This window comes from Acipenser ruthenus, unplaced genomic scaffold, assembly GCF_902713425.1.
Source record: "Acipenser ruthenus unplaced genomic scaffold, fAciRut3.2 maternal haplotype, whole genome shotgun sequence".
Taxonomy (NCBI): Eukaryota; Metazoa; Chordata; class Actinopteri; order Acipenseriformes; family Acipenseridae; genus Acipenser; species Acipenser ruthenus.
In genome coordinates, this window is record NW_026708843.1 from 1 (window position 1) to 10,736 (window position 10,736).

Genomic DNA, 10,736 nt, shown 5'->3' on the forward strand with positions numbered 1-10,736 from the left:
CCTTCGGTTTTGTTTTGTTTTCAGACCGAAAAATTCGTTTGGACCGACGGCTCCAATTGGAACTACGCTTACTGGGTCCCGGGACAGCCAGACAACACGGCGAACGCAGAGGACTGTGTGGAGATGAACTGGAGCAGTAAGAGAGAGGAGAGAGGAGAGGAGAGGAGAGGGGAGAGGAGAGGGGAGGAGAGGAGAGGAGAGGAGAGAAGGGAGAGGGGAGAGGAGAGAGAGAGGAGAGGAGAGGAGAGGAGAGAGAAGGGAGAGGGGAGAGGAGAGAGGGGAGAGGGAAGGAGAGAGGAGAGGAGAGGGGAGAGGGGAGGAGAGGAGAGAGGAGAGGGGAGAGGAGAGGAGAGGAGAGGAGAGAAGGGAGAGGGGAGAGGAGAGAGGGGAGAGGGGAGGAGAGAGGAGAGGGGAGGAGAGAGGAGAGAGAGGGGAGAGAGAGAGGGGAGAGGGGTGAGGGGAGAGAGGAGAGCGGGAAGAGGACAGGAGAGGGGAGGGGAGAGGAGAGGGGAGAGGGGAGGAGAGAGCAGAGAGGAGGGGAGAGGAGAGGGGAGGAGAGAGGAGAGGGGAGAGGGGAGGAGAGAGGAGAGGGGAGGAGAGAGAGGGGAGAGAGAGAGAGGGGGAGAGGGGTGAGGGGAGAGAGAGGGGAGGGGTGAGGGGAGAGGAGAGGAGAGTCAGGAGAGAGGGAGAGGAGAGAGGGGAGGAGGGGAGAGAGGAGAGGAGAGGGGAGAGGGGAGGAGAGAGCAGAGAGGAGAGAGAGGGGAGAGAGAGGGGGAGAGGGGTGAGGGGAGAGAGAGGGGAGGAGAGAGAGGAGAGGAGAGGAGAGAGAAGAGAGGAGAGGAGAGGGGAGAGGAGAGAGAGAGAGAGAGGGGGAGAGGGGAGAGAGGGGAGAGGAGAGAGCAGAGGGGAGAGAGAGAGAGAGGGGGAGGGGGAGAGAGGGGAGAGAGGAGGAGAGGGGAGAGAGGAGAGGGGAGGAGAGAAGAGAAGGGAGAGGGGAGAGGAGACAGGAGGAGGAGAGAGAGGAGAGAGAGGAGGAGAGGGGAGAGAGGGGAGATGGGAAAGGAAAGAGAGGGGAAGAGAGGAGAGAGGGATGATACTGAAAAGAGTTTAGACCTAAAATGTTGTTTCTGTTTTCATCTCCTCAGACACCGGCAAGTGGAACGATGACAAATGCAGCGGCAATAAAGCTTACATCTGCGGGTTCAAAGACAGAGCCGCGATGTGAGCGCCAGACCAACCCCGAGTCACCATGGCAACGCAGCCCCGCTTCCACGTCTGGAATGGATACCCTCCCTGTGAAGGAGCGCTGACCATCTTTAAAATCCATTCTCTCACCTCTTATTAGCTTTATTAACATGATCACCGGCCCCTCCCTTTAAAGGAGCGCTGACCATCTTTAAAATCCATTCTCTCACCTCTTATTAGCTTTATTAACATGATCACCGGCCCCTCCCTTTAAAGGAGCGCTGACCATCTTTAAAATCCATTCTCTCACCTCTTATTAGCTTTATTAACATGATCACCGGCCCCTCCCTTTAAAGGAGCGCTGACCATCTTTAAAATCCATTCTCTCACCTCTTATTAGCTTTATTAACATGATCACCGGCCCCTCCCTTTAAAGGAGCGCTGACCATCTTTAAAATCCATTCTCTCACCTCTTATTAGCTTTATTAACATGATCACCGGCCCCTCCCTTTAAAGGAGCGCTGACCATCTTTAAAATCCATTCTCTCACCTCTTATTAGCTTTATTAACAGGATCACCGGCCCCTCCCTTTAAAGGAGCGCTGACCATCTTTAAAATCCATTCTCTCACCTCTTATTAGCTTTATTAACAGGATCACTGTGTTTTTTAAAGTAATAGTCTATAACATATTGTATTATTTTTTCACACTGTACGCGCTGTTTCCACGGCTTTGCTTTACTGAAATAAACTGCTTTTAAAGCATCATTCAAAATGAATTCTGTGTCTTTGTGGAGAGATCACTTAGAAAAAACCTTGCCTGGCCACTTTATTAGGAACAGTCTCCCCAGTTGGATTTTGTAATACAGACAGACGGATGCACGGACAGACAGACCCCCCCCTCCCCCCCCCTAAATAACTTGAGCTAAATAATGTTAATTTAAAAAAATAAAAAAATAAAATAAGCTGACGTCATCATTCCACAATTACCGTACTGTCGTGTTTCTGGCGACACACTGCCCCCTTGCGGAAATCTTAGGAACTACAACGGTTTAAATTTTTTTTTTTTTAAATATGTCTACTGGCATTTATATTTTGTATTGGAGTTTAATATAAATAAGCATTTGATAACAGCCCCACAGTTAGCTAAATAAACAACACATCCCAGTGCGTGCTGCAGAGTCACTTCCAATAGGAGCTTGTTTGTTTGTCGTCTCATCCTGAAGGACGGAGCACAAGGAGGTTCAGTGACTTGCTCAGGGTCACACACACACACAGGGAGTCAGTGGCTGCTGCAGAGTCACTTCCAATAGGAGCTCGCTTGTTTGACGTCTCATCCTGAAGGACGGAGCACAAGGAGGTTCAGTGACTTGCTCAGTGGTTAAAGAAAAGGGCTTGTAACCAGGAGGTCCCCGGTTCAAATCCCACCTCAGCCACTGACTCATTGTGTGACCCTAAGCAAGTCACTTCACCTCCTTGTGCTCCGTCTTTCGGGTGAGACGTAATTGTAAGTGACTCTGCAGCTGATGCATAGTTCACACACCCTAGTCTCTGTAAGTCGCCTTGGATAAAGGCGTCTGCTAAATAAACTAATAATAATAATATATGTAACTATAATTGGTGTTGGTGAGACTATGTGCCTGGTACTACATATTCCTTGGATAAAGACATTTTAAAGCTGTCTGTATTTTTAGTGGGTATTGTGTTTTCAGTGCGAGTTGGTATTCATGTATCGTTGTTATTAATCTGAGTTAAATTAAGATTGCTGTTGAATTGACACGCTTGTCTGATGAGTTTTTGAACCTTCACCCGCTCCCACATCCAGATCTAATTGGAGACCAAGGTGTTGTTGTTGAAGCCGACACCCTGGGATCCTTCAAGAAGCTGCTTGATGAGATTCTGGGATCAATAAACTACTAACAACCAAACGAGCAAGATGGGCTGAATGGGGCCTCCTCTCGTTTGGAAACTTTCTCATGATGTCAGCATGACTTTAAAGGACTAATCTGAGAAACGTTTAATGTCAGGACAAAACAATCGTATAGAAATCGTATTTTTTTTATTCATGCACAACTGAAAATATGATTTAGTAATTAAAAAAAAAAAAAAAAATGAACCAAAATGTGTTTCTAAAAATGCACAACAGCAAAACCGTGTGTGTGTGTGTGTGTGTGTGTGTGTGTGTGTGTCAGAGTGTGTGTGTCTCAGTGTGTGTGTGTGTGTGTCAGTGTGTGTGTGTGTGTCTCAGTGTGTGTGTGTGTGTCTCAGTGTGTGTGTGTGTGTGTTAGCATCGGCCAACATGAGGAAGGTCTTTGAACCTGCAGTTATACACTCTGTGTGAGGCTGTGAAACAGAAGGCACACGCACACACACACACACACACACGCACGCACGCACGCACAGAGACAGACACACACACACAGAGACAGACACACACACACAGAGACAGACACACACACAGAGGCACACACACACACACACAGACAGAGACAGATACACACACACTGAGGCACACACACACACAGAGGCAGACACACACACACAGAGGCACACACACACAGAGACAGATACACACACACACTGAGGCACACACACACACAGAGGCACACACACACAGAGACAGACACACACACAGAGGCACACGCACACGCACACACACACAGAGGCACACACACACAGACAGAGACAGACACACACACACAGAGACAGACACACACACAGAGGCACACACACACAGACAGAGACAGATACACACACACAGAGACAGACACACACACACAGAGACAGACACACACACACAGACAGACACACACACACACACACAGACAGACACACACACACACACAGACAGATACACACACACTGAGGCACACACAGAGACAGACACACACACAGAGGCACACACACACACACAAAGACAGACACACACACACAGAGACACACACACTCACACACACATACTCAGACACACACTGAGACACATGCAGAGAGACAGACACACAGACAGCCCTGGCAAAACGCTTGACATAATCAAACACTAATTCACATAAATAACAGCCAGTCACTTTACATTAACGACATGTTGTACCTGTTATTAAAAAAATACTGATATATCCTGGCGCTGCAGCACAGCATCCCCGCAATGTATTCAGTGCTGAGTGGGCTCCAGAAATGTCGCCTGTAAGGGAGCACCGCGCTGCACCACGGGATTGACTGTCCTGTCGTTCTTTATACAGTCCCGGGTGAAGGCGCGCCTCTCCTCTCCGGGACAGTGCCGGTCTGCGGGCGTGTTGTTTTCACGGGGTCGCCTCGCTGTCGGTTTTATTCGTGCTGGTGTCTCAGGCTGTCCGAGCCGCGGTCCTCTCGTTCAGTGCGACGGTTTCGGAAGGGGCTGGTGACGCTGCATCCGGTCCTGCTGTAATGAAGGGGTAACGTTTAGTTAATTAAAAAAAAAAAAAAAAAAAGTTTTTTTTTGTGAGCAAAATAATAATTTACCCCCCCCCCCCCCCCCCCCCCAGCATTCTATTTAGTACCACGCTGCACCGACACTGATCCGATAGAGGGCAGTCTTGGCACTAATCCGATCGTGGAAGACTCCTCTTTTATAGAGGTCCTGTAGTAGACTCGATTGGGTTCAAAGATCGATCGATCAATCTCTCTCTCTCTCCCTCCCCCTCCTCTCCCCTCTCCCTCTCCCCCCCTCTCCCCCCCTCTCCCCCCCTCTCACCTTCCATTGAAGCACAGCGCGTTCTCTTCAGATACACTGTGATCGATAGGACTGCCAGGACCACAGCGATCACTATCCCAGCGATCACAGCGGGACTCATCTGGGGTTTATCAGCATACCCTGAGGACCGCAACAAACAAACAACCACTTAATGTAATAATAATAATAATAATAATAATAATAATAATAATAATAATAATAATAATAATAATAATAATAATAATAATAATCAATTGGGTATAGGGAGATCTGGAGTCATGTCTAAATGCTAATTCAATAACTAATAACTAGTTCTGCATGGTTTAATGCTAATTCTGACAACTAACTAGTTTCGCCCTGTTTGGATGTTCATTTGATGTTAACACTGGTGAATTGCTTAGCCTCACACTGTCCCCTCCTGTCCCCTCCATGTTCAAACCCGGGTACTGTAATACAATTCAGACATAGATTAATAAATTAAGAATTCTTTCATTTCGAGAAGCCATGACGTAGCTGTTACCACACCTCTCTGTGCTTTACAATGCTTCCCTATGCTTTACCAGACCTCTCTGTGCTTTACAATGCTTCCCTGTGCTTTACCAGACCTCTCTGTGCTTTACAATGCTTCGCTATGCTTTACCAGACCTCTCTGTGCTTTACAATGCTTCCCTATGCTTTACCAGACCTCTCTGTGCTTTACAATGCTTCCCTATGCTTTACCAGACCTCCCTGTGCTTTACAATGCTTCCCTATGCTTTACCAGACCTCTCTGTGCTTTACAATGCTTCCCTATGCTTTACCAGACCTCTCTGTGCTTTACAATGCTTCCCTATGCTTTAGCAGACCTCTCTGTGCTTTACAATGCTTCCCTATGCTTTACCAGACCTCTCTGTGCTTTACAATGCTTCCCTATGCTTTACCAGACCTCTCTGTGCTTTACAATGCTTCCCTATGCTTTACCACACCTCTCTGTGCTTTACAATGCTTCCCTATGCTTTACCAGACCTCTCTGTGCTTTACAATGCTTCCCTATGCTTTACCAGACCTCTCTGTGCTTTACAATGCTTCCCTATGCTTTACCAGACCTCTCTGTGCTTTACAATGCTTCCCTATGGTTTACCAGACCTCTCTGTGCTTTACAATGCTTCCCTGTGCTTTACCAGACCTCTCTGTGCTTTACAATGCTTCCCTATGCTTTACCACACCTCTCTGTGCTTTACAATGCTTCCCTATGCTTTACCAGACCTCTCTGTGCTTTACAATGCTTCCCTATGCTTTACCACACCTCTCTGTGCTTTACAATGCTTCCCTATGCTTTACCAGACCTCTCTGTGCTTTACAATGCTTCCCTATGCTTTACCAGACCTCTCTGTGCTTTACAATGCTTCCCTATGCTTTACCACACCTCTCTGTGCTTTTACACTTTATTACACTAGGGGGCACTAGTGGTCTAACGTTGGCGTTAGACACCAGTCAGCTGAATACAGTTTCCCACTGAATCAGACCGGTCACATTCACACGAAACTGTGTTTTAGTAATACACAGGGGGTGCTTATAAAGGTGACCCCTCCTCAATACAGATGGGATTGCTCCCCCAATGCTCCTGCAGTATCTACTGTGTTTGCATGACTATGAGCGACCAAATAACACAGGAGACAGTCAGAGTGTGCTGGATTATAAACACACAGTCTCACCTCCCAGACAGTTGAAATAACTTGTGTGGTCTTCAATATGTTCCAGTCGGATTTCTTTCCCATTGACTTCCATCACTTTAAATTTCTCAAAAGGTGGGATGAGGACCTCCTTTTCATTCGAGTACGCTGAATATTTTTTAATGGACACTCCGAGGCAGGTTCGTATTGTGAACAGCGTTCCTGTTCCAAAACGCTCCGCTACGGTTTTGTTTACAGAGGTTGAAGTGAACTGTCCGAATCGTACAATGTTCCCTATAACCTGCGTGGCGTTTTTCACTCCTCTGAACACTTCATAGCATTTCGGCTTCATGGATTTCAGTGTCTTCAGGGCGTCTGTCAAATGAAAATGCCACGCCTTGAACGGGAATTCAGTATAATTCATTCCTCCTGTTCTCACTGCGCGGTTGAACTTTTTGTAAACAGCGTTTATGGTGTACACATAGATGGCTGTGGCTTGCTCGGAACTCAGTTTCGAATGGGTTATATGTCCAATTTCGTTTTCAGCCCTTTTCCATACGGTTTGAAATTCCGTGTTTCTGTTTAATTCGGACGGAAGATGCGTTTCCTGAACTGTTTTTAACATCTCATTTCTACAGCCGATGTACTGATCATCGAGAGACTCTTCAGCGAGGTCCATTAGTATAGCGGAGTCACACTGTATCTGAAAAAAAACAAACAAAGGATCATAAACCAGTCTGTTAATGATCTGCACGGGCACATACGTGACTGATATTATTATTATTATTATTTATTTCTTAGCAGACGCCCTTATCCAGGGCGACTTACAATTGTTACGAGATATCACATTATTTTTACATACAATTCCCCATTTATACAGTTGGGTTTTTACTGGAGCAATCTAGGTAAAGTACCTTGCTCAAGGGTACAGCAGCAGTGTCCCCCACCTGGGATTGAACCCACAACCCTCTGGTCAAGAATCCAGAGCCCTAACCACTACTCCACACTGCTGCCCGTATGTGTTGCAAACCCCCCAAAAAATGGGACAAGTGTGATGCTTTGTAACAATGTGTAATATTAGCTTGAAGAGTAAGGGGTTCAGATAAACCCAGCGTGGCGCGTCCCCCTCGCGCCGCTGCATCTGTTTAAATAACGCGGCTGTCTTTTCTCTTTTCATCGTTCACATCCTGACAGCTTTTTGCACTTAGAAAGTCTGTTTCAGAGCTCTTTTTCGAAATGTCTGCTCTAGTGCTCTGGGGGATTCAGATCTGTCCTCTAATATCGCCGCAGAAATCTTAACATCCTGGATCGTTATCGCTGCGTTTCCTGTTTGACAACGCAGGCGATAATAATCCTGATGCTGTCAGAGCACTGGAGCAGACATTTCAAAAAAGAGCTCTGAAACAGACTTTCTAAGTGCAAAAAGCTGTCAGGATGTGAACGATGAAAAGAGAAAAGACAGCCGCGTTATTTAAACAGTTGTAGGAACACTTGGGGGGGCGTGTGATGGTATATTTTTCGAAACCCCACTACTTCCTTGTGACAGGATTAGCAGAGGGTGAGACTCAGAGGCAGTATAGAGTTCAAAATAAAGCTTTTTAATAAACAAAAAATAATCAAATAAACAGGCACAAGGGCCAAACAAAAAGGTTTCAAACACTAAATAAACACAAAACAAAACTTACAAATAAAGTTTACAGGCTGGGCGTTGCCTTCACTGGTTTTCAAAAACTTACAAAACAGCACACACAGACAAACAGTTACTTCCTCTCCTTCCGGAACTCTCCTCCTAGCCAGGACCTCTCCCCTGGCTTTTATCCCCTGTGGCTGGAGCCCAATGAATCAATAATTGCTGATTATTCAATTAGGGCTCCAGCCACATTCTCACATGTTTTCCTGGCAGGGAGGAATTTTAACCCCCTCCCTGCCAGTCCCAACCACGTTCATAAAGACGGGGCAGTCCCCCGTCACATTCCTCTTTAACTTAATAAGAAACCAAAATGCAGCAACATTGTATATTTAAAACCTCGTGAGGATGCATGGCTGATCAGCTACTGATTATTTAACTAGATGACAGTCACGCATCCTTACCAAACGCGTGCAGACTGTGGCCGAGGGGTAATAAGATAATTAACAGCTAGTTAACCCCTCGGCCAGAGCATAAGAACCTGCAGCTGTCAGTGCTGTGGGGGTGGAGTGTACAGAGGAGACGTCACCACACCTCACCACTGCAAGCCATCCTGCCACACACACAGCCCACATTCTTCCATAACATCTCTAGATTATTACAAAGCCGGATGGATGTGTGAATATTCTGGGGCTAGTTATGTGTACCAATGCGAAATATATTTCTGATCCTTGACTCAGTCGGTGTCTTTTTCATTGAAGACATTTTAAAGAAACCGTGCAGCTCTGCGCAGTCGTGTGTTCAATCATTTACCAGGAAGGAAGCAAACTAAACCGGCTGCCAGGTTCCTGAACGCAGCGTGACAGGCAGCGCCTCAATCAGGCAAACGTTGGCTGTGTTACATTTTAAGAGCTTCAAAAAATCTGTCTATTTACATTATAGTTTCAGAAGCTTCAAGGAGGAACTACATGTTACACAATGGGAAACGGGTCCATTTTAACGGAAATTGTGAAATCTGTGAAAAAACAAATCCAGCCTTAGTTACGAAAGACAAACAGGTAAGCTCAGAACAACGAAATCTACAGAAGCACAACCTGTGGAAGCTCCAGCAATGCCGCGGCAGACAGAAGAAGAATCGAGAGCGCTGCGGGATTCATCTCCGCTGTTCCTTCTTCACCAGCCGGATAGGAACTTCACAGACCTGTTTGTGGGAATCAGGGATGAGAACGAAACGTGTGCAGAATCTATCAACAAAGGAAAGTATATTAACTGTAATCAAATATTGATAAAAAACTCCAGCAAGTCTCGGGAGTTGCATTTGCTGGGTATAATGGAAACGTACAAACAGAGATATTGGTATTGTACAAAAACCATCCCATAGGAATGGGCCAATAGGTACCTGCTAGCCTCCTAACCCCCAAATCTACCCCCTACCCCTAACCCTAATCTCAACCCCTAACCCTAACTGTGTTACTATTAAAGCAATTTTTACTATTATTTCAACAGCGCTGTTTAGCGCCCTCTAGCGGCTACTACTGACCCTGTTTTATTTAGATGTAAAACTTGGACACGTGAAACGTATTTTAAGAGATAATAGAAAGCAAACCACAGAAAAGATGCTGTGCAAATATTAAATTTTTTAAAAAAAACTGCTTCAAATTGAATGTCAAAATCAATCCTCCCTTCCCCCCCTCCCCCCTGCCATCCTCCTCCCTCCCCCTTCCCCCCTTCCTCCCCATCCTCCCCCCTCCTCCTCCCTCCCCCCTCCCTTCCTCCTCTCCCCTCCCCTCTCCACCCTCCCCCCTCCCCTCTCCCCTCTCCACCCTCCCCCCTCCCCTCTCCCCTCTCCTCCCCCACTCCCCCCTCCCCTCTCCCCTCTCCCCTCTCCCCTCTCCCCTCCCCCCTCCCGATCCACACGCTGAGGATCACTTGAAGCATTTTCTGCACCTACTGTCAATCAAGCGCAGTAAATTCGGTCCAAAAACGAAAGCACTCCATAAAAAAAACACAAAAAACTGGATTGCATTTATTTAATTTATTTTTCTTCTGTGAAACAACTAAATTGGCTTTTAAAATCGTCCAAGCCTTTTACTTTCGATTTACAAGCAGACGTCGCCGCATGCTAATAAGCGCCTCATCATTTATTAAAGCCATCGTTTCTCAGCTGGGATTGAGAGACGCGGGTGGCTTAACGGGTATCAATTGAATTCTTAACGCAGAGCGGAAAACTCGAGGTAAACACACGGACCAGTGAATGGATTTATTTTGAAAATGTGTTTATATTGGGTTTGGTGCTCCCCCCCCCCCCCCCCCCGAAAACGAATCTGGAGAAAGAGAAAGAAACAAGTCGATATTTTTAGAAGAGTAATTTTCTTCAGCGCTGGACTGAAATAGGAGAATGAATCGGAATGAACAGAGACGCAAAATTGATCAGCTGAGACGAAAAACAAATAAAAGCGGTTGATCCGTCTTACCTCAAGTCCAGAAGAGCCGGAGTGAATCTTCACTTTTTGACTCCTCTTTTTATACACTAATCGTTAATAGGAGAGAGCCAATAGCAGCGCTGTGT

At 46.4% G+C, this 10,736-nt stretch overlaps 1 protein-coding gene and 1 long non-coding RNA gene across 3 annotated transcripts; one reads left to right on the forward strand and one right to left on the reverse strand.

Annotated features, from left to right (window-relative positions):
- The first annotated feature begins 6 nt into the window (after positions 1-6).
- Positions 7-1,957, forward strand: LOC131736351 (uncharacterized). The gene is made up of 2 exons (XR_009328090.1): positions 7-136; positions 1,146-1,957. It is a non-coding gene; the product is annotated as an uncharacterized LOC131736351 (long non-coding RNA).
- Positions 1,958-3,060: 1,103 nt separating this feature from the next.
- On the reverse strand, positions 3,061-10,736 carry LOC131736358 (NAD(P)(+)--arginine ADP-ribosyltransferase 2-like). Of its 2 annotated transcripts, none has more exons than XM_059021879.1 (5): positions 10,642-10,736; positions 9,262-9,411; positions 6,583-7,243; positions 4,910-5,029; positions 3,061-4,594 (listed from the first exon to the last, which is right to left on the reverse strand). In XM_059021879.1, the coding sequence occupies exons 2-5, from the start codon at positions 9,322-9,324 to the stop codon at positions 4,521-4,523; spliced, it is 918 nt and encodes a 305-aa protein (XP_058877862.1). In that variant the 5' UTR covers positions 9,325-9,411; positions 10,642-10,736; the 3' UTR covers positions 3,061-4,520. The 2 variants fall into 2 exon arrangements, with proteins under 2 accessions (XP_058877862.1, XP_058877861.1); XM_059021878.1 differs by having other exon boundaries at positions 3,061-4,597.

Coding starts and splice junctions, on each gene's coding strand:
- LOC131736358 (XM_059021878.1), bottom strand. CDS start 9,324: ATGAATCCCGCAGCGCTCTCGATTCTTCTTCTGTCTGCCGCGGCATTG. Junction 7,244..9,261: donor CATTGCTGGAGCTTCCACAG/GTTGTGCTTCTG, acceptor GTTTTTTTTCAG/ATACAGTGTGACTCCGCTAT. Junction 4,598..4,909: donor GCGCTGTGCTTCAATGGAAG/GTGAGAGGGGGG, acceptor CCTTCATTACAG/CAGGACCGGATGCAGCGTCA.